Raw genomic sequence first — 22,823 nt, 5'->3', positions numbered from 1 at the left:
GCAAATAAATAACTCCATAATGAGCAAAGACATTGTTCTCTCAGAAATCAAAATGTCAGTAATATTTACAGACTTAAATTCACTGTTTGCCATAACAACCTCCATGCCAGGCTCGGCTCGATTTTCTGTGTTACTCATGCTGAAATAACTGGGATATGTCGTACATTACTGTTATTGTTACTGTGTAAGTGGAGGCAGGGAGGAGCAGCAATGATGGGGTTGTATATGAGGCGGGGGTTACGAACTGATATTTTTATGAGAAAGAAAAGAAAACATGGACAAAGTGTAGGGATAATGGTGAGTATTTATAGAGAGCGTGCAGAGAGAGTAGAAAACAAATGAGGGCAAAAAGAAAAGGAAAGGGAGGATGGAGATGTTAGAGGGGAGGGAGATGAAGGGTTCAGTATTCATCCTGGTCCAGGTGAGCTTGTTCATCGAGGTCCTCATCATCTGGAGGCGCAAAGCCTTCCTGAGATACAGAAAAGAAAAAAGATTTTCAGGTTTTTCTGCTTTATTTTGTTTTCTGTTAAACTTCAGATTCCCCTGATCACAGACATCCAAACAGATTACTATCTATATATATCTCCATCTACAAAGAGGCTTTCTGAAAACTTGAAGTGTGTTCCTCGGGTTTACTTTCCATATACCAAGACAAATTCATTACAGTACTTTGTTAGCATCCATAAAAACCAAATGAAAATGTACCAGTGCAAGTGCTTCTGTTATCATAACCTGGTTTTCGTCCGTATCCATGGTATCTACCAACACTGTCAACGAATGATACAACTTAAATTTTTTTACTGTTTGAGCCTGTACAGTATTCAGCCTGACATGCCTTCCACGGCAACTTAGCTTGTTTTGTCTGTTGATCAGTGACATTTAACCGACAACTGTGTAGTACTTATGGGAAATTGCATTTGTTAGAGGTTGCTAATAACATACTGTAGAAACAACAACATTACACCTTTTACAAATTACAATTTAAAATTAGGTTTACTTGCTTACAGAACAAAACTCAGAAATAGTGGTTTCACTTCAGCTCTCTGTGGTAATTTACTCTGAGAAAAGAACTTGCAGATTGCAGTGGTGCATTGCAGCCTGGATTTGTTGTTGGTAATGCAGACATACCTCTGTTGCGTAGAGAATGTTGATTATCCTGCTGAGGATGGGGTTGTTTTCACTCTCGTGCTCCTGGCAGATCAGCTCGATGTCCCGTAGTTTGCTGAAGTAGAAGTCTCTCTCCTTCTCTAGTCCGTCTACAGTCAACTTCAACTCCATCAACTAAGGACAGACAGAAAAACATATGTTTACACCTGTAGTCTCCAAAAGGTGTGAACTATGCAGTCAGAAATAAAATAACAGCAGGTATTTGTTTTATTAACACAGATGAGTTTTTCTGAGTTTTTCCCCTCTCCACTGTCAAACCTAAAAATTACAATAAATAAAGGGTGGAAAGCAAAACTAGCTCCTGTTTATTGATATTTTGACTTTTAATCTAATCACAGTGGTTTGAAAGTCAATTAACTGCCTTTGCTTTACCTCATAAAAAGTAGTATGGAAATCTAGTGCAGATTATACTGACAAGAAGACAGTAAAACAATGAAAACAAGGTCTTACAATTAATGTTTTAAAATCTTATTTTGTGAGCCACCATGCACAATAGCAAGACGCTGAAACTGAAGTAGCTAAATGGAATTCAGCCATTGTTAATTTTATTATTTACTTGTGTGCCTTTTCTTCTGTAACATGTCATATTGTCTGCTGTGGAAAAAGGCCTACTAATGCATTACTTTAATAGCTGTCAGTATGTGTGGATCTATACAGAATCCATAGAGACAAGAAAATGGTAAGAGGAAATGATACAGTCTCAGACCGTAGCTCTTCCTCTTCTCCACACAACTCTACCTGTTGATTTAGCTCCATGATCTCAGCATCACTGCCCCCATTTCTAGACAAAGCTGGATTCTTCCTCAGGGCTGGAGTGTTGTGTTGGACCCTCTGTGGTGTTGGCATATTTTTGGGAACTGTTGGAGATGTCCTCTGTGGTCCTGGATTGGTCAGAGATGGTGAGAGATGTTGAGCATTGGAATTAAAACAGAATCACTGCATTTATTTTGGCTTTGTAGCAACTGTGGCGATGGATGTAGCACATTATAGAGAGCTGATGTCATCAGCTTGTAGCATCATGTTGTGCCTTTGATATAATATTTTTGTGTGTGGATTTCAAATAGTTTTTATAACCAAACTGATATAAAAGACAGGCATTTAGATTCCCAGTTTAAAAAAGCCAAATTCTAAATGAAAACTTAAGTCAAGCTTATTTAAACCCCTGCCAAACCTCTATAAGTGCTTCAGCAGAGGTGTTTCAATAAACTCAAAGACAGAACATGCCCACACGCATTATTACAGTTTTAAAATAAATGCAGTCATTCTGCCCATGTACAACCACACTGCTTGCCAGTGACAAAGTCACAAAGCAGGCTACAAATCAAATTAGATTGTTCGCCATGGTTTTCAAGCAAAAAGCTTTCACAGAGACAGAGCAAGGCTGGTCAGGCTGATATTATTCTTGTTAGTAAAATGAGACACGCTTTCTTGTTTGTCAGTCCAGCTTTCAGAGATGAAGCTGCATCACCTGAGTAATGCAGTAAACTGGAGAATATAGTTGCATTTGATATCTCTGCAGGTCGTCTGGCATCATTGATCATAATCAATTAGAATTGGGAAAGCAAGTTAAATCTGAAGTTGAATGATCTGAATTTGCAACCTCGCCGATGCTGCATCCCACTATGCACTGTGGTGATTACTACTATCCCACCAGTGACTCACTGGTACCTACACAGTGTCATGTTGCTTGTGAATGCTGGGCAGTGAGATGGATCTAAGAGGACAGCAGTCATTCTGTGAACCGTGCTGCTCACACCACTTGCTTGCAGGGAGCGCCTTTGAGCCATCCAAAGCTCAGCAAGACCGTGCAGCAAAGGCAAAACTGTTTGGTTTACCTGGGTTTCTCTTTGGTTTGTGGATAAAGTGATCACCTGGGTTGGGGGGAGGGGCCACGTCCTGCCCCTGTCTGGCTAGTAAAGGGTCATACTCCTTCCCGTCATAGTTGGCATCGAAGAACTTCTTGAACCACTGCACAAATTCAAAGTTGTCCTGGAACTTCCCTTTTACAAGCTTTTCTACAGGAATTATCTGGAGAATGGAAATAGGAAATGCTTGAATAGGTCCATGTGATACAACATGCATCTTAAGTAGGAAGAGGGCGATGACAGCATATATTTAACAGAAATATTAAATAAAATACATAATAGTATGATAATAAAAGGATTCTGACTTTGTCAACACTCATCCTTTTAAAAGCTGCCTGAAGAACTTTGAAGTTGTGTATAAATTCATGCTCCAGCTTGGCTTGAAATTTGACCTTCTTCAGAAGGATGCAGCCTGGAAACAACATGTCCATGAACTGGCAATATGCTGCTCCTGGAAAACACGAAAGGCATGGTAATTTGTTTTCTTGTCTTGTGAACAGCCAGGAGTTATTTGTTGAACAGAATTTAAGTAAAACTAGGGACTACAAACACTCAGTGTTACCTGAACAGAGCTGTTCAATCTTGGTGTAGGTGAGATGCAAAGAATCGTTGACCCATGCCAGCATGTCATGTCGGCTGAGGTTGTCAATGGACACAGATGTGGCGTACACATTCACTGCCATCCCCTACCTGAAACAAACAACACAGAAAGAAAGAAATGGGTATTCAGTTGGATTTCTGTTTATCTGGTTGTTAGCTTGAACTAAAAAAAATCAACCTACTAAACATCTCTGACTTAAAAGGATGCAGAACTGATGCTGGACTTTTTTAGGGCTGCAACTAATGATTATTTTCTCAACTCTGATATAGAAAATGTCTGAAAAATGTTTGTGACAGGTTCCTAAAGAACAAGTTGACATCTTTAAATAACTTGTAATCAACAGTTCAATACAAAATTAGTGTCCCAAAAGAAAAGAAAAACCGCAAATTCTCACATCTGAGAGGCCGAAACTAAGGAATGTGGTGAATGACTTATACAGTTAATTGATTATTAGAATAGTTGCTGATTAATTTTCTATCGTTGATGTTGATCTAATTGTTTTTAGCTCTAGACTCCATTCCTTTGTGGGCCTACTTCATTGGACTAATTTTCACTGAATTCTTGGTCTTATCATCTTTGATTTCTTATATAAAATGTACTATATTAGTATTAAACCCTGTAATGGATGTAAATTGTTACAAATATCTGTTGATATGTTGACATTTGTCTAGCTGCATCAGCAGCTATTCGTGGAGGGGAGGGGGTCTCCCTTCTACAGCACTTTCTGGAGGTTTCTACCATTTTTTTTCTCCTTATGCTCTAAGGTTTTAAGGGGGAATTGTTCCTTGTCTTCTCATAGTAGAGAGCCTGGACTGGGTCAGAAACCGTCGCAGCTGTGGGCCCGAGACCAGTAATGTTGGCCTGTGGGGAAATACACTTGATTTCTGACTGTAAACACAGTGTCTGAGAGGCCTCTTTAGTTTTAGTTTTAATCTACAGATGTGTTGTGAGCCTAATCCTCCCTAGATTAAACAGAAATATCCTGATGTTTGTGAGCAGCTTTACACATCTGACAGCTCCAGCCTCCTCTGTGCTCACTTTGCTTCTCTACTGTGTCGTGTCAAAAAATGGGACTCTTAACACCTTGACATTCCCTGCAGTAAAAAAAAAAAGCACATTAACACGGGGAAGATAGAGACTTTAAATGATGGGTTTTTAAGGTCACACCGGCCGCCGTTTGTCTGCAGCTGACAGCCAGAGAGAGATGTCAGTATGTCTCTCAGTTTTACACTAATAACAACTGAATCACGCTTACCTGCAATTTGCACGACAGTGATTTCTGGTGATAACACTAATACTGTGAATGCAGCTTCAGCAGCGCACATTACACCAGCATTTTCCCATGGGGCTTGGCTAGCCTACAATTACATGATTATAACCCAGTACCACATAACCGACAATAAACCCGTTTATGAGAAAAAACCACGCAGGTTCAGCTACATCAACACGCCTGAACCCTGCCTGGGTGTAATTCCCAATAAATATGGTTTATTGCATCGAGGGCGGCGCACGAAAGGGAAGTCAATCTATTCTCCAAAAATCTGCCGGGCCTTTGAGAAAAGCTCCGATAATGACTGCAGCAAAATCCCGAGTGCAAAACCTCGAAGACTTGCACGAACAAATGGGCGGGGGTCTGACATTTCAAGCCTGAGCTGAGAACAATAAATGTGCCCATTTGCTGGGGTACCTTCTGGTTAAAAACCCGCAACGCTGGTCTTGTAGCGGCCCCCTCTACAGGCCTCCCCGAATACCTCAGGACTGTCAGTGCACGGGAAATATCCTCAGTGCCTGGGAATAAAACACAGCTCTTCCCCCCGCAAAACACGTCTACGCGCACAAAAGGAGAAACGAACCGGGCAGAGCGGCTCCGTGGATTCTTCACGCGTTTATACTCACTGTATTCAGGAGTGTCTGTGTTGTTATCACGCTGGCAGTATTCCTTATGTCAATGCCCGTTGCTGTCGTCGTTGTCAGACCCTGCGCGGTGCAGTGCTTGGTAACGGGCCGCCCTGTCTGGGGCTGCAACAATCCACCTCCAACCGCGCATGCGCCCGACTCCATGCTGTTAAAGGTTCATTATAAATAGGACTTTGGCCTGTTCCAGCTAAGAGACACATGATGTGTCTGGTTGGATTTTTAGGCCTGCTAGTGACTAAGGTTTTAGTGAGGTCAAGCTGCACAAAATGCCTCATGTTAATGTTTTATGCTGTTGGTTAAGAAATGTACTTTCTTTTTACTTAAGCACACGTGCTAATATAACAATTAGGGTTGCAACTAATGGTTAGTTTCAGATAGATAGATAGATAGATAGATAGATAGATACATTTCTTGATTAACCATCACATTTTTTTTAAGTCCAAAGTGATATTTAAAGTGTTTTATGTTTTATCTGAACAGTAGTCCAAAATATAAAGATATTTAGTTTACAATGATGTGAAATGACAAAAGGAGAAAATCCTCATATTGGGGAGAATAGAGGTAGTTTTTTGCTTAAAGACTGACTTGAATGATTGATCTATTATCAAAATAGAAGCTGATTATTTTCCTGCTGATCAACTAATCAATTCAGATCTAGCAACAGAGAAAAAATACTTTACAATACATTGCAAGAATTCTGCAGGTATACCCCCTATATGAACAATATATTATATTTTGTATAAATAGATCATTAATTATATTTGTTCATGAGCATAAGTAGCATTTTAGTTGTTTAGTAGCTAGAAGAAGTACATTAGAAGTATAAATAGTGGAGTAAAAAGTACAATATCCTCCCTCTGAATGCACTGAAGTAGATGAATAAAGTCGTATAAATTGTAAGTACTCAAATAAAGCAAAATTACCTCAAAATTGTTCTTAAGTGCAGTACTTGAGTAAATGTAATCACTGGATACCAGACTCAGCTGAGGATTTCATTGTGGTTTATTTGCACTCAAATCATGTGATAAAGAGCTGCAAGAAGAAATAAAGAGATAAAAGGAATTCAATGTGACAACACATTGTTCAGCACCAGTGTACATTTTGAACGGGAAAGACACAGCAAGATTTGCTGGAACTTCTAAAGATCAAAAGTGGAAAAAACGATGTTGTGGGACTTGAACTGTCTAGCATGAACATAACTGGGTCTAAACATGAGCTAAAATCTTGTGTGCATCCCTGCTTACACTGCAGTTTTGACATAAAATACAACAAAATCAGTTACTAAGACAATTATTCACAAGAAAAATCCCGTAACTAAAAACAAACAATAAAAATACAGTAGTTGAGAACTTGACAAAGTATCAGTGCTTTTCTGTAGTTGCTAAAGAAACATGCCTTCCAGTTATGATGCTGAGCTTTCACTGGCATGTGAGGGCATCTGATCCCCTTAAGAAATAGCATTTACTGACTAACATGTCTGCTGTTAAACTTCAACCTGCATGCTCAGGAGGATCACCTCACCTTCTCTATGTTTCACAGTGGTGTGTTACATGGGAAGTGTCAGTCAGTGTCAACATTTTAAATGCAGAACAATTCAGGAAAAAAAGGAAAAGAAATGACAGCAGTCAACATGTCAGAGGTCATGACCTGTAGCGACAGTATGGGAAGATGTGTTTGAGGGTGTTAGTGTTCTCAGGTGAGAAAAAGGCAGTTTGGGTGAGACTTTTTGCCCTCTGTGGAAGATGAATACTATCACAAAGATTTCTGCAATGTTAGTGCTTACTACATTTGTTCTAACTATGCTACCATGCACAGTACACACAGCATAGGTTCATTCACATTTGGTAGGAGTGGAACAGAAGTCTATTCTGCTATAAGGCTGTAAACATGATCTGAAATGCTAATCTGACAATGATGAACTACTGAACAAAGACCTCATTCTTCTCCAGGAAATAATTGTAACGCAGTAGCATCAAAGGGAAATAGCTCAAATAATGCAATATAAAAAATTATAATAAAATAAAAATCCATCCAAAATCCATATTCCTGTATTATTACGGCAATGTCATACAGTTTAATGTTTTACAGTCCTAAATAACTGTGCTGAGTTCAAAATGAAAACATGACTCCATTACCCCACACATATTCTAAGCTTCCAGAAAGAAAAACAAGTCATCTTGCTTGGCCATATGTTTCCCTCAGATATCATTCATCTGCTTCACGTAATGGGCGTCTGATTGGTTACCAGATCCCGCTGGATCTCCCTCCAGGAGGAGCGAGGATCCTGGCTGAGGATCTCTTTGGAATGTTGTCGTCGATCTGGGCACCTGAAACAGCAGGGATCGAGATCTCTTAGGTTTAGCGGCGAAACACAAGCAGCTAGTTTTTTCCTAATAGTATTTACAAGCAGCTCACAACAGCTTACAATTTAGTCCAAAGCAGTTCCAGTCAGATTTAAGGATTGCAACATATTTCAAAAGATCAAAGCAATTCTTTTCATTCCATTAAATGCTGCTCAAGCCATTTATTGTTACTGCCAAGTCACTGGGTGGTAAGTATAACTTCATGGCTTCTTTGGCATTAGATGTGACATTTTGGTGTCTAACCTGCAGATACTTAAAAAATGTACAGGTCTGAATATGTATGACTGCAACTGAAAATATAACTCAAACTGAAGATTGTGTGAGATTTTTGCACATTGGTTTTGCAAAGCAATTTGTTAAAAAAAATTATTATTAGTCATAGTAAAAGCTTAAGTGTAGCGGAGTAGCTGAACCCCACAAATACTGGGCCAATCACAGACTGTATGTGGTGAGCAAGATGCACTGTCACTGTAACTGGCCAAGTCACTTAAACTACAGCACCCTCATCAGGCCAACCTTTGGATTTTATAAAGGCCTGAACAGCAGCGCAACAGCAGTTTTCAGTTTTTATAAACAGACACACCCTGAAAAATCCTTTCTTTTTACACACATAATGAAAAATATTATATATCTTTTCCTTATGTGAATCTGTTGTTGCTCACCAGACAGGCTGAAGCTAGACTCATGGAGGTCCCTCATGCCCCCGTGCCTGGTGCAGGGGCGTGTCGGAGTGTCCAGGTCCGAAGCCCCAAAGTCCCTCTTTCCTGAGTTGACCACCGCAACAACTTCCCCTGTGTATGGTTCTCGCTCCACAGCTTTCACTGCCTGGCACTGGTAAGCCAACATGACACCACACATACACAGACACACATGAACAAATAGATTAATGAACATGTTAAAACTAAAGACGAGCACCAGTAAATGTCACTAGAAAACTGTCTTGGAAAAATGTGTCGGGAGATATCTATAAAAAAGTAGTTAATGACAGTTGTTATCGTATTTGCACTGCATGTAGTATGGTGAGAGCCATACTATATCAAGTAGAACTGCTACTATTTGACATAAATTTTAATCAAATATAATTTAATGAACTACATACAAAAGTAGGTCTTTTGAAAAATGCTCTTGGTAACAGTAGATTACCATAGGTATACACATATAGTCCCACTGAGAGGGCAAACGTGACATCTGGACTGTAAAAGCTTCAGTATTACACATTGTATGACCTACTAACCAATTCCTTCCAGCTCAGTGATGCTGAACATCATCACTGTACGGCACAGTTCTTGCATTTCTAAAAGTAGTTAAGTACGTCATTATAATTGAATATACAAAAAGCTAAGTTGCTGAGTTTAAGGGGAAAAAATAAAAATTCAAACTCAATGTTTATCATTATAATGTTTGATAAATGGCTTCTGTTAACACATGATCAAAGGCTGGGTTCGTCTAAGCTAATGGTCAGCCTCTCTATGTCGATACTTCATGCGCATTATTAAGTCAGATCGATCCACTGCGGTTTTTCACAAATTCAGTTCTGTCTGATACCTTTTCCCTCTGAACCATCTTCTTGTAAAGATAATCGGGGAAGGTTCTCAGGGGGCAAAACTTTCCAGAGCCTTCAGCACATGTGAACATGCCATTTTCATAGACCAGACGCCCACGGCTGATGGTGACCAGGGGTACGCCGTGACAACGAAGGCCTTCATACAGGTTTATATCTCCTCCTTGGACCTGGTTTTCCACAGAAATGGTCCTGCAGACAGAGATGAAAGAAAGAGATAACCCAGTTTAGAGAGACAAAAACCGGCCTCTGAGATATGGGATGAGGGCTGTAGTGAGACAAGCCGGTCGATGAATGGATAGATCCAGTTTCATACTTGGATCCCTCGGGGTCCCAGACCACCACATCAGCATCTGCTCCTGGGATGATCCTGCCTTTCCTCGGGTAGAGGTTGTAGATCTTGGCTGCATTTGAGCTTGTGACTGCTACAAAGCGATTCTCATCAATTTTACCTCCAATCTGTGAAGTATAACAAACACATCAATTAAAATATGTTTGTAATCTTCGGGATAAATTCACACACAAACTGTCTGAATCAGCTGATGCACTAAAAGCAGGAGCAGATGTTCTTTGTGTTTGTTTTTTTAAAAGTTAAAATTGATAACCACCAAACAGATGTCCCGCTTGTGGAAGTTCTCCAGCAGCCCGATAGGAACAAAAGAGCTACACATACCACTCCTTTCTCCCAGATGACGCTCATGCGGTCCTGAATACCAGGGAGCCCGTGGGGGATCTTTGTGAAGTCATCCTTGCCCATTGCTCTCTGTTTGATGGTGAATGGACGGTGATCGGACCCCACTACATTCAGAGTGTCACTACAGACAGGGAAAAGTAAAAGGAAAGGTCACATTTAGATTTTGAAGTGGTTATATTTCATTTAATGTGGTATTTTATAGTCTTGTGCATACTTTCCTAGCAGGCTCATTAGGAAATTGGGAGTACTGGGGTCCAGGCGGAGAGGAGGCACGGTAACATGGGCAGCAGCATGGGCCCAGTCCTGGTGATAGTACTGCATACCATTCAGCACGGTATGCGCCGTGGTTGTTTCCCCATGGACCACCTTACCTGTGGTCAGACAGTACAATATCGACAAACATAGGATCAAATGTCAGTGAGAAGAGTGATGCAATAAAAGGACCAGAGATTAAGCACGGTGGAGATTAAAAGATTAGAAGCACTTTCACTCTAAAATACTTCTGACATAAAAATAAAAATAGAAATATAAACATAAACATAAAAATCCTATAATTAAATTTAAGCTATTATTTATTAAATGTAGTCAAATGTAGATACACATAAAATTCTTAAATGTACATTAGTTACTTCTAAGATGATAATATTAATTGTAAAATGGCCTCGCCTTGCATCTTGGCTGTAGCCATTACATCTCCAGCAGACATACTGGACACATTCACAAGATAGATCGGGCAGTGGGCCTATGAGAAAACACACACAAAAGGTATATAATCAGACTGTCTGCTAATGTAAGCAAAGATGTTTAGCAGGTATAATCTTTACCACGTTCACGTTAACACATGCTAATTAACGTTACCACAAAGTCCAGCTCAGGCTGACAAGAAAGTCATTATTTTTGCAATGATTTTGTCATAAACCATCAGACAAATTTAATTTTGATCAGTAACAGTCATTAGAATTCATCCTGACGGGCAAATGAATGTCTGAGCCAAATTTCACATCAGTCCATCCAATAGTTGTAGATTCAAAATCACAAAAATGAACCTCATGATGATAGAGGAAAAGCCAGGACATCACCAAAGTCATTAGAATACAACTTCTGAGAACTGTTAATAATCGTGTAATATTTTCATAGATAAGTGAAAACCTTCATCTAATAGATGCTGAGTTATTTCAGTCTGGACCAAGAAACAGAGCAATAAATGAAAGTGATCTTGCCTTTACATAGAGTAGGTTTACATTACATATGTTTTAATGTGTACTAATGACCTCTCACTCACCCTGTTGGCGATGGTAATTGCCCTGTGGGTTGCCTCTGCTTCCAACTGTAAAGAAACAGAAGCCTGTGAGGAATCATCCTAGTATTCCAGCTGTGCTGAAATAGAGACTGGATTTCTTTCATTACAGAAACAATATTAAAACTATATGACGAGAGTCTAGATATAATAAGCTATTTAATTTAGCTGACAGACAGTACTTACCTCTTCAGGCCTGCTGATTTCAATCCCCTCAGGGCCACTGATGCCCAGGTCCAGCGCTTCCTTTGCACCCTGAAAAGAGGCAGGAGAAAGTCATTAATCATGAATATGTAGAATAAATTGACACAAAAGACATTTGGAAACAACACAGTCTATTTAACATATCAGAATAAATGAAAATCAGTAAGATTACAGGGAAAGTCCAATAACAACAAGCATTTACAGTCATATAATCTCTGTATACTACACACTTTAATGCACAGAAATATGAATGAAATGATCCTCACTCACCTCTGCCACCAGTTCCCCGTTCTCAGCATGGACTCTTGCTACAGCTCCAATGTCCTTACAGTGCTGCAGGGCCTGGAAAAGCTCACTGTCTCTCAGCATGAACATGTCCTTATAGGCCATGAACATCTGAAAGGAATTCACTCCTTTCTCTCTCACCAGCTTCTCCATCTCAGCATGTACCTGCAGGAGAGGGTGTAAATGAGCTCTAGTCTCGCTTAGTGTATAGTTATGTGTCCATGCTAGTTGTTTGGATGTATATTATTTATTTTATTCTGGTGGGTAACTAGAGTTTAAAAGCAGAACATGTTTAGCTATTTAAAGTATCTATTGTAAACATAGGATTTAGTGTAAACCAAAAGAACCAAAGCTGTACAAGAGTAACAACACAGTTTATGACTAAATTTGAGTTTTGTCTTGTCTCTAGATCTTCAGGAAAAAATCAATCACGTGTGCTGGAAAGCACAGCGTTACAGTACCTTGGGTCCCCACCAAGTAACTCCCACGTGCAGAGCGTAGTCACAGCAGGTTTTGGAGTCTGCTGAGCTGCGGCACTTCTCGTAAGCTTCCAGCAAAGACTCATTCTTCTCTGGCAGAACATGTCCGATCACCATTGTTGTACCGCCAGCCAGAGCCGCCTGGAAGAAATAGCACATAAAAGAATAGCACTCAATCAGTCGCTTAAATGTACGTAGGATGTAATTCTTAATTTGCATAAGTAATTGTGTTGCATTGCTTCTGTCATTTGGGGTGGAAAAATTAGGTTTTTTGTAATGGGATCTTCTGTGTGTCAGCTCCTGATTTTAATCATCATGTAATATATACCTGGTTTGAGATTTAATACCAATTGCATTAAGTGACACTGAAGCAGAAGATATTGATTCATAAAGTCCACAAATAAAGAAGAGACTGTAATCTACTAATCAACGCAGCTCTTTCTCCAAGCATAAAAGTGAAAGCCTCAGTTACCACTGATGCTTATCTTTATGGTTATTTGCAGACGACCGTTAAGGGCAATATAATTCCTACAGCAATTAAAATAGAGACTTAACTGCCCCTCACAGTATAATAAAGAGACATTTAAAGCTATATATTCCTTACAGTATCAGCACTTCCTACTTTTTATCTTCCATAAACATATTTAGATGTTTTAAACTACAGTTAATCTTAATAATCCAAACAAGTGAATACAGAGTGTGTTTTGTGTATAAGTGAATGCTTCAGTGAGCATCTGTGAGCTGACCCTAGAGAGTTGAGTAGTGTGTAGTGAGAGGGAAGACGAGGGGGGAGTGGGTCTGAGAACCATTGTCTCCAAGCACAATGGCGTGAGTGAAGAGGCTTTGCGGCAGTCTTTGCAGCAGCCCCCTGGTATCCATGGAAACAGATAATCTGCATTTGTCTCTGGACTTACTCTGGAGCACGGCGGTAGCGGAGGGGGTTTGGGAGGAGCGGGGAGGGAGCCGGAGAGAGGGACGAGGGAGAATAGTGTCTGTCACCACCGTCTACCGGTCTGTCCAGTCACTAAAACATCTGAATCCCAGCGTCCGTCATCTCTCTGCTCCCATCATCTCAAAGTGCTACAGAGTGATGAGTCATCATGGTGCCCAGAAGCAGAGAGGGGTATCCCAGTACCATCAACAACCATGATGACTCCATTCCAGTCTTTCTGGCAGCTATTAGCCTTGACTGCTGAGCTACAGTGCCAACAGCAAAGTGCAAAATCATTCTCTGTGATGCTGATGAAAGACTGTACAACCATGTGAAACTTCCAGAAAAAAAGGAGTACGACTGCAACAGTGATTTTCCTTATCTTTGAAGCTACTGATTATTTTCTTGAATAATCCATATATAAGTAAAATATCAAAAAAACTGTGAAAGATGCCTGTTTCTAAGCCACATCTGGTTTACACTTGGTGGTCTGTTGTTTTAAGATGCATCTTCTCCTCAAATGTAAATACTTCTACTCTATTTTATGTTATGTTAAACCAAACCAATGAGTAATGAGAGTAAGAAAACCAGAAAAGATTCACATTTGAGGAGTTGAAACCAGAGAAATTTGAGAGAACTGGTCTGATTCATTTTCTGTCCACTGACTATTAATCAATTAATCAACTAATAGCTACGGCTCATCTTCCAAGATTGATGTTGTGGTGCTAAGATCATCCAAAGTATGTAATTACTAAATAGCTGACCATATGTCCAGGCAATACAATCTTACTGAAAACAGTCATATTGTTAATATCAGCTAGTTTAAATAGCGTTTTAAAACTTCCAATCTATTTTAATGCTTTATTTGTAAAATTATTTTTACTGTTGCAGTTTCCTCGTTTTAATCATCGTGTTTTTTACTTTGACATCTTACCGTCTTTACAAAAGTAGCTCTGTCTAAAATAGCCACCATATTTGATCCCAAAATATTAAGGTCTCATTGCATCTAAACCAAAAACAAGACACTTCACTGACATCGTGGGTAAAATTAGCATCAGTGGAAAGTTTTTGTTGGTCTTTTATTTGATGGACAAAATAGCTCACTTGTGATCATCAGCTGTATCAAGAGAGGGTGCTGCAGGAAAGTCAGGTTTTATGATGGAGAACAATTTTCTGAGTCTTAATCTGCAAAAACATGGCTCTTATTTTGCTTTCACTCTGCTCTACTCTCTCATTAAAGCAATGTCACTTTCTGTAGTCCAATCTAAACCCTTTCCTCTTCTTCTGTCTTTCCATCTCCAGCAGGACGTTACCTTGGTGCCGCTGTAGTAGTCATCCACCGTGGTGGCGTTCATGAAGCTCTCTTCCAAGTGGACGCTGGTGTCGATGCCCCCGGGGAGGACCAGTTTTCCCGAGGCGTCAATCACTTTGGCCCCACCTGGGATCATCAGCTCCTTCCCCACCTGCTGGATGATGCCGTTCTCAATGTAGACATCGGCCTCCTGGGTGCAGTCGTCGTTCACCACCTTGCCACCCTTTATCAGGATCCGCACCATCGCTGAGCTGGAAGACATGGCTATAGCTCTGTAAGGAAAAGACAAGAATAGGTTTGACAGTGGGATTTAAGCCTTTCTGTCAGGTGTCAGTTTGTAGCTGCTGCAAGAGTGGTGATCTGACTATATAAAACCATTACACCACAAAAAACACAAGAAAAGTTACAGCTACTTCAGTCCTAGAGTGCAACACTGTAATCTAAGAAACTAGAGGACTAACAAAAATCTGCATTTCTACAAGAAAATAGAGAAAATTAACATTTTACAATACCTCATTCTGAGACAATGTAGTGAGACTAGAGGAGAGAGAAGAGTCAGTGATGCTGCTCTGAGACCAGTCTGTCGGGCTGTGTGACTGACATCAGCTACAAGACTGAGTAGGCTGTGTCAGTCACCGCCTGTGACCCGACGTCCCAGTGGACCGTGATGTAGTGGTAAACAGAAAGAAGCTGAGTCCAGTTGTGGACCACAATGAGGCAAACAAGGGTCAAAAAGGCCATTATTTTGAAAAGACTGAGGCAGCATAAAGCTACTTACAATGATGTTCACTCACTGTGAAGCTGTGTAGAAAGAACCTTAGTGACTGATAATATGAATTAAGGAAGTTGAGGTGGGTTCTCCTACACAACATACATGCTAAATAGCTCTACTCCAGTGCTTCCCAACCAGTGGGTCAGTTCCCCCACGAAGGGTCACAGGAGGAATTTAAGGGGTCAGTGATAATAATTAGGGCTGTAGCTACCACTGGGGACTGATGATACGGTGAATTTGTGGATTTATTTTAGGAATTTGGAAGGTGTTTACGTTCTACTATTTAAAAATGTACACATAGTAGGTATTTTATAGACTAGACCCAGTATTTTCTTAACTCTGTATTTTTAATTGGACTACTTCTGGACCACAAAAGTGGAAACCCAGTGTCCAGACATGTATTCTTGGCAGAGTGGAAAGTTGAAAAAGCATTTAGACCTTCATGTTGCGGAATTAAATGTGTGGAACTGACTAAATAAATGTAAAAATAAAAATTAGGACCCTCTGGTTGCTCCGCTCTATTCTACTCTCTAATCTAAAAAACACAGACAGTTAATTTCTTCAGATTAGTTTTTGGATAAAACTGGACGCAGTTACTGGCAGTGATTAACTATTCATCAACAACAAAGAAACAATCTCCAAGATCTGCCTCCTCCCTTCCCTTCTGCACAACTGTATTAATGATGTGATGTATTGTGTGCGTGTGTGTCCATCCTGCGTGCTTGCGTGTATGTGTGCGTGCAGGGTGCGTACGTATGAGGGTGCGGCAACTTTACTGCATGGCATGGACTCCTTCACACATCCAGATCTGATGGGTGATATTGTGGAGGATGGCTCTTAAATGTTCATGCGTTAATACTTAAAGACCACAAGTTAGAGGGCGAAACACTCAGACAATATTCCCTCTGTTCTCCAAAACCCGGAAGCAGCTACAGGCTATAATGAAGTTATTATTATAATATAGGGCCTATAGCTCAGCAGCCACTATGGAAGTTGACGCCGGGTAGTTAATAATAAACAGGTGAGCTTATACTACCTGTATTAATACTTGCACAATAAATCTATATTATTTTAGTAGAGCAAATATGAGATAAGACATAAGCCGATTACAGATAATACAGCCACAGCATGAGCTACAATTTTATCAAGTGCTTAAATTTCACTTTGAGTACAATTATTAAACTACCAGCCCTGGTACCTGCTAAATGTCTCTATATTTCTACGCTGATTGTCCGCAAAAAATCTAAATCCCTGGAACATACCACGTACAATCTCAGGTATTTGTAAAATAGCATCAACCAGAACGATTAGCTCGGTAAATATAGAGATTTTGCTGGCTAAGTGTGAACGCAGTGAAATGATGACACTTCCACTTGTGCGACCTGACACAAAGAAACCGGTCTCCATCCGGCATGAACGGCTGCACGGCGTTCATTATCGACCTAGAAACCGCCTCCCGGCTCCCTCAGCCCGTCCTAGTCCCTCCTCTCCCTCCTCCACAATGACCAGCTCGTTACCTTTAACAGCGGCAAGTGGCCTCGCGTTATAATAATACACCCCTCCTGCCAGGTGAAGTGGGTGTAGTTGTACTTCAGGGTGTGTATAGGTCCTGGGAGGGTGACAGGAACAGCAGGCAGGGCAGACACCCAGACGTGCAGCCAGGGGGCATGGAAACAAAGTCTCAAGGCTCCAGCAGAGGATTTCCCCTCTAAGACAGAGCCACTGCAGCCAACTAGTCAGAATAAAAGCGGATGATAACGTGCAGCACATACCTCCTCTATGGGCCTGCTGTTACTGCTGCTGCTCCACTCGTCTCTCTGCTTACTTTTCTGACAGGAACAGAATGCTACACAATCCGTGGCTGGCACTTCCCAAGGAGATACACACAAACACACACACACCAGATGGATGCCTTCCTGGCCGGTCCGGGACCAGCACACCGCAGCATCATCACCGTCAAGTCAGCACGGAGATACACGTAAGTCTTCCTGTTATGGATTTCAAAATAAAACCCAAATGTTGCCCTCGATACAAGTTTTTAGACACAAAAGTGCTTATTTGAAGATGAAATCTGCTTTTATGAAATTTTATTACAGCTTTTACAAACAGTCCCATATAGACTTATGCTACATACATTTGCCTCATCATGCACTGAGCATAAATTAGCTTTTTGTAGCCTAAACAGTAGGTTATAAATAGTGGATTAGGGAAAAAGTTTAGCTACTTCCTGATAATACATACATTCAAATAATATTATAATCATGGTTTTTCTCAACTTTTGCATTAAAAACCAGTACTTTAACATTAATCAATTAATATAAATTTATAAAAATTAAGCAAGATTAAGTAGGTTGCTGAGCAAGTTGCAACAAAGTCTGTACAATTTTGCTGCTATTTTGATGATTATAAATTATGGTAATGTATGTTTATGCCTTCTCTCAATAGATAATATATGCACTGTTATGTTTAACAACTTTAAATCAACACGACAAGTTGGCCACTTAATTTGAATGAACACAGGCAGATTTTATAATAGTAAATGCATATATCACAGAAGGCTTACCAGTTGTATAATAAATATGACTGGTAAGCTTGTGTGATATATTTGTTGAACAATGATAACAGTACACTGACATTACTGAGCAAGACTTTAAAAGTCTTAAAGTGTTTCACAGGTACTGACTGTACACATTTTGCACTTTTATTTTGTAGTCAAACCGCCTGTCTTCCGGTACCATTCTATCTATTTCCTGGTCTCTTGACGCAGCTCGCAGCATCCAGGCCGGTGCGAAGCTCCAATCAGCAGCGGTGAGTGAAGGCTTGGTCGCCTAAGCAACCAATTACCTTGGACTTAGGGCGTGTCCACTATGAAGAGGTTGTACCACTATCAGAGGAAGAGGGTGACATGAAAATAACAGTAGCGTGAGGCTGTATAATAGACTACTATAATGTATTATCATCGCGATTATTATTCCATCAACATTTAATGGCTTAAATGTCACTATGAGCTTTAATTGGATGTATTAATATCCTGTTCTCCCTCGTGTGATCTTTCATGCTCTGGATGTAAAATGCAATATTTATAACTGAGGAAAAAAGAAATATTAAACAGATAAATTATACATTTATGAGCATATGGCTTTAGTAGAAAGTGTAAGTGCAAGCCCATAATGTCTGTCTAATGGCTGAATGAAAGGCTGCAGAGTGGCATCGTGTTCAGGTCTGATCAGAGAGTAGCTGCAGGGCAACACCCTTCTTTTAGAGCACTGAAGGTGGTGGAGACCCAGGTGTCGAGACACTGAGGAAAAAATCCCCTGCTGGAGGGCGTGATGGCATGGAAACTGGAGCTGAATATCAATGTCCACATCTCCCCTATCAGCCTCCTGATAATTAGAAGCCAAAACATCATGAGTCATGGGGGTATTAATTATTATTGGAGTTGATGAGACATCCAAAATATCATAATTATAATTCGAGCATGTGTTGATGACATCTCATTTCCACCTCTAGAAATATTCATTAAGTGTTATTCTTCATAATTATGACATAATTATGTGGTAGTTTATCTTAATTATAAGGTTTCAGAGATTGTAGGCTATACTGTAAAATAATTCATAAGGACCAAGGGCATAGGTTTGGTTTCAGAACTACAACGGGGCACAATAAGTGAAATATTCTTCAGCCATAAAATAGAAATCCCCATGGTAAAAGTCTATAAGACACTTGTCGCCTGCTTCTTTACCTTTTGGCAGTTTCATGAATGTATAAACATTCTCTCTTTTTAGCAGCTGATCTGTCAGAGGACATTGTTCAGAGATTATGACTGAGGAATCAAACTGAAACTATAAAAAGTGAGGCGGGACACAAAAATAGGATTTTGCAATGTAAGGGGAGCGTGTCCCAGCTGGAAATTACATCTTAATTATGACAATAATAATACAGTAATACCTCAAAATTGGTACTAGTGTGAGATAATGAGTTATAATAATGAGAATATTTCATGTTACTCAGAAATGCAATTAGGGACTTTAATGTGTGTATATATATAAAAAAGACAGGAGTTTGCAGATTTTTGCACAAAAACAATACATTTATTCAAGTGTTCTCCAGCACAAGTACATACGGAGCCTTTATCTTCTTTCTGGACACTAAACATAAGAATGGGGGGTTCAAAGTGGAGAATGACTGCTACATTTGCTGTACGAACTGGTCTTGAGGAAAAGCGTAGAAGCCATAAAACAGTTATGACAGAAAGAAAGTCACACAGAGTGTCAACAATATCACTGAATATAGAATTATTGACCTGGGTTGAACAGTAAAAATGAAATATTGTTTCTGATAAAAAAAAAAAGAACAAAACAAAAGAGCATCAATTCAAAAAAACATTTTGAAAACAGACATGGAGAATATTACGGCATGGAATGTAGGATTAAGAAGCAATGCGTATTAAGCGTACATTATGCTACAGTAAAAGTTATTACCGTTTTTTTTTTCTCACACGATTTTCCCACAGATAAGCACCAACTACAGCAATCTCTAGTCTAAAACAATATAGGAAACCTTTCATTATTTGTTATCCTTATTTTTTCAAGTACAAAGTTAAAATGCCTTTGTTAATATATTTATATGAGTGAAATAATAGTTCTTTTCCATTACTACAAGGAACTTAAAAACAGTCATTGTCAAGACATGTTTATTTCTCTTCCAATCAAATATATTTTTCTTGATTAGATAAAATGTTTAGCACCATCAGAAACACCTACAATCCCTCTTTTTTTTAAAGTCTTACAAAAGAAACAGAAGCAAAAAACACCACCATGTAGGGCTGTGCAGTGAAGTCGAGACCGTTCATCTTAAAGCTGTCCGTAGGCCATTATTAAGATCACATGACATTAAATCTGGATTCACTTGACACAAACAAATCGGTACGAAAAAATGTCGACTTGGAGTCTCCCTATATCTAATGCTGCTCAAAGCAAGTTTTGAATCAAATTTGTCACTTGATTTTTATTTTTAACCTAAGATTTTTTTTTTCTAATTCAATGATATATATTAGCAAAGAATTATATTTGTACATCTCATAGGTAATAAAAAAAAAGATAAAAACAAATTGAAAACAGCAACCGGAAAACTATGTACAAAATGTACAAACATGAGGGGATGTTAAGTACTATAGAAGGAAGGGGGGGATAACATCTGGGTAAAATATCACAAAGCACAGGAGCTCATATTGAGCCCAGTGTGCATGGACAAAAATTAAGGTCACTTAGAAATTAATTACATTAAGAAATTAAATTTCAAATTTTGAATCTTAAATATGATATAGATAAGCGATAGCATCTGTTTTTATTATCCTCTTTATTCTTTGAGTGCTGACATCTTTGTCAAACACTGTGTCAGTTTTTTGTTTTGACAAACTGCAGCCTAAATCCTCCATATTTAGCTTAAGAGGTTACAATCAAGAGAATTTAGTTTGAATGTAATCCAAATTTGGATCAGCACTTAAAATTTGTCAACATGACGACTACGATCGATCAGGGAAATGGCAGAGGCCAACTGTCCTTCATAAGGGACAAAATATTTCACAAAGCACATGACACAGTTCTTTGACTCTGTCTTACATTGTACAATCTTAATAGAAGTAGACATTCTTTGAATCTGGGTAGTAACATACTGTATCGCTGCTTTAAAACAGTAAACAATATGGATGATGGAAGAAGGGAAAGGGGTTTGGGGTGACAAATGTCGATCCATCTACTGTACACTGAGTCAAATAACATGGGTTTCACATATCAAAATCCATTCTTTCACTTCTATTGGCACAGCCCTACTGTATACAAAAAGTATTACACGAGGGTAGATCAGTTCACATCATAAAACAAAACAAAAACAATTCACAAGAACCAATATTTAAAAAAAAATATCAAGAAAAAAGAAAAGTATACATATAAAAGTGCTTTATAATGTTGATAAAACAGCACAAAATTGCTATAAAAAGGTAGAAGAACTTTGTGAAGCCGCACCATATTGTTGAGGATTTGCACCTGACAGTTTTTCAGTTTAGAGAGGTGGAAGTTGCGGAGGGGGAGTTACCCGGCCTGGTCACCCTCCCTCCCTCCAGCCACCACGCTTACTAACAGTTGTACAGTAATGTCATTGGTCAGGATGAAACTAGAAAAAAGTAGCTCACCACAGACTTTGATCTTAAGGTTTTTTTTTTTTGAATGACAGAAAACATCATTTCCCATGTGGCTAGCTTCACTTTCTGTTTGTGCAGATCCAGGCAGTGAGCCTGAGTGTAGCAAGGCGGAGAGATTAAATGAGCACCAGTACAAACTGTATAAAATATACTGCTGTAATGTGCTGTATAATGCAGAGGATATGCTCTATTTTTGCAGTCTACTGTCTGTCACTCCTGTGTTTCCTCTGAAGTGAACAAAACGGCACAGAACAGTTTGGTTTTTTTTTTTCATTAAGTGTAAAAACGTCAAACAAGTTTTTCCAGCAACAGGTTTCAAGAGCTCCGTATTGTCTAAAGTTGTAGTTGCCACATGGGCTATGATGTTTCTCATCATCTTGGAGCACCATGGTATTGTAACCATATTACAGTAGTACCTTTTATTACCTTCAGTTGTGTATAGAAACTGTAAACAAAGAGGTATATGTGATCTGGTGTTTTGGATTCTCAGAGACACAGCTCTCCTGACACTGAGGAAAATCGCCTTTCTCTTCACATCTCTGTGAGGCTCAGTAGCTGGAAGCATGGCTGCACTGCAGGTGGGAATCTAGCAGCCCCGACGTACAGTACGCTCACACAGCAGAAACATTTCACATATCTCAAAACTGCTTTCTTTTTTTCTTTCTGATGTTTCCCATCGCATTACCGTCTCTTTTAAAATACATGTGTAGCACTTTTCTGTCTCAGTGTCTTGAGAAGAAAGCATAGTCTCAAGTATAGCTTGCACAAACAAATCAACAATACTTGATAACACTGCTAAAAGGTAAAATGACATATCAAAATTAAATAGAATAAGAATTACAATTCAAATACAAGAAATAATGTGAAATCTACGTCAATGTTTCGCTTGCAAATTATACCAGAGTATAATTTGAGGATCAAGGCTCTTATTTCTAGTCACAACGTTACAGTTGTAGTTTCTAAATGGTTCTGAGCGAGTTTTCTTGCTGCTCAAACACAGGCAAAGTAATCTTTGAGTGGTGCAAACAGGTGGCGGATAACCGGGACGCTCCATGATCTGCCCAGGAGCCTCTGCCTCGCCAGTCGGCTCATGTTGGACACGTCCGTATAGTGGACTGGAAAGCCAAAGACCCTGGCAAGAGCAACCAGCGAAACCACGGGGTACAAAACAGCCAA

At 39.5% G+C, this 22,823-nt stretch overlaps 3 protein-coding genes across 9 annotated transcripts in view; all 3 read right to left on the bottom strand.

Annotated features, from left to right (window-relative positions):
- Nucleotides 1-231: 231 nt before the first annotated feature.
- mapre3a (microtubule-associated protein, RP/EB family, member 3a) lies at nucleotides 232-5,661 on the bottom strand. 2 transcript variants are annotated; one of them, XM_018703693.2, is made up of 7 exons: nucleotides 5,530-5,661; nucleotides 3,595-3,722; nucleotides 3,338-3,483; nucleotides 3,003-3,195; nucleotides 1,906-2,048; nucleotides 1,129-1,281; nucleotides 232-469 (listed from the first exon to the last, which is right to left on the bottom strand). In XM_018703693.2, exons 2-7 carry the CDS (start codon nucleotides 3,713-3,715, stop codon nucleotides 401-403), a joined length of 825 nt encoding a protein of 274 aa, XP_018559209.1. In that variant the 5' UTR covers nucleotides 3,716-3,722; nucleotides 5,530-5,661; the 3' UTR covers nucleotides 232-400. The 2 variants fall into 2 exon arrangements, with proteins under 2 accessions (XP_018559209.1, XP_018559211.1); XM_018703695.2 differs by having other exon boundaries at nucleotides 3,039-3,195.
- Nucleotides 5,662-6,534: 873 nt separating this feature from the next.
- Nucleotides 6,535-17,404, bottom strand: dpysl5a (dihydropyrimidinase like 5a). Of its 2 annotated transcripts, none has more exons than XM_018703692.2 (13): nucleotides 17,221-17,404; nucleotides 14,678-14,948; nucleotides 12,416-12,574; nucleotides 11,940-12,119; nucleotides 11,652-11,720; nucleotides 11,451-11,495; nucleotides 10,835-10,910; nucleotides 10,383-10,539; nucleotides 10,148-10,289; nucleotides 9,791-9,933; nucleotides 9,459-9,666; nucleotides 8,576-8,744; nucleotides 6,535-7,877 (listed from the first exon to the last, which is right to left on the bottom strand). In XM_018703692.2, exons 2-13 carry the CDS (start codon nucleotides 14,936-14,938, stop codon nucleotides 7,792-7,794), a joined length of 1,695 nt encoding a protein of 564 aa, XP_018559208.1. In that variant the 5' UTR covers nucleotides 14,939-14,948; nucleotides 17,221-17,404; the 3' UTR covers nucleotides 6,535-7,791. The 2 variants fall into 2 exon arrangements, with proteins under 2 accessions (XP_018559208.1, XP_018559207.1); XM_018703691.2 differs by lacking the exon at nucleotides 17,221-17,404 and adding an exon at nucleotides 15,189-16,031.
- Nucleotides 17,405-19,515: 2,111 nt separating this feature from the next.
- The window catches only part of dnmt3ab (DNA (cytosine-5-)-methyltransferase 3 alpha b), a 40,146-nt gene continuing 36,838 nt past the window's right edge, over nucleotides 19,516-22,823 (bottom strand). For all 5 annotated transcript variants that reach the window (XM_018703687.2, XM_018703689.2, XM_018703690.2 and 2 more), the window contains one exon: nucleotides 19,516-22,779. In XM_018703687.2, the coding sequence (XP_018559203.1) occupies nucleotides 22,638-22,779 (142 nt within the window). In that variant the 3' untranslated portion in view covers nucleotides 19,516-22,637. The remainder of the gene's footprint in view (nucleotides 22,780-22,823) is intronic.

The sequence above is a fragment of the Lates calcarifer genome, linkage group LG19 (genome assembly GCF_001640805.2).
Source record: "Lates calcarifer isolate ASB-BC8 linkage group LG19, TLL_Latcal_v3, whole genome shotgun sequence".
Classification (NCBI taxonomy): Eukaryota; Metazoa; Chordata; class Actinopteri; family Centropomidae; genus Lates; species Lates calcarifer.
This window is presented reverse-complemented; position numbering and strand designations above follow the sequence as displayed.

Excerpts from the sequence above, each read along its gene's own strand:
- mapre3a (XM_018703693.2), bottom strand. The coding sequence starts at position 3,715 with ATGGCAGTGAATGTGTACGCCACATCTGTGTCCATTGACAACCTCAGC. Across the intron at positions 3,196-3,337 it reads AAAGGATGAGTGTTGACAAA|ATAATTCCTGTAGAAAAGCT; the intron begins GTCAGAATCCTT and ends TCCATTCTCCAG. Across the intron at positions 470-1,128 it reads ACATTCTCTACGCAACAGAG|GAAGGCTTTGCGCCTCCAGA; the intron begins GTATGTCTGCAT and ends TCTGTATCTCAG.
- dpysl5a (XM_018703691.2), bottom strand. Across the intron at positions 12,120-12,415 it reads TTACTTGGTGGGGACCCAAG|GTACATGCTGAGATGGAGAA; the intron begins GTACTGTAACGC and ends CCTCTCCTGCAG. Across the intron at positions 11,496-11,651 it reads AAATCAGCAGGCCTGAAGAG|TTGGAAGCAGAGGCAACCCA; the intron begins GTAAGTACTGTC and ends GTTTCTTTACAG.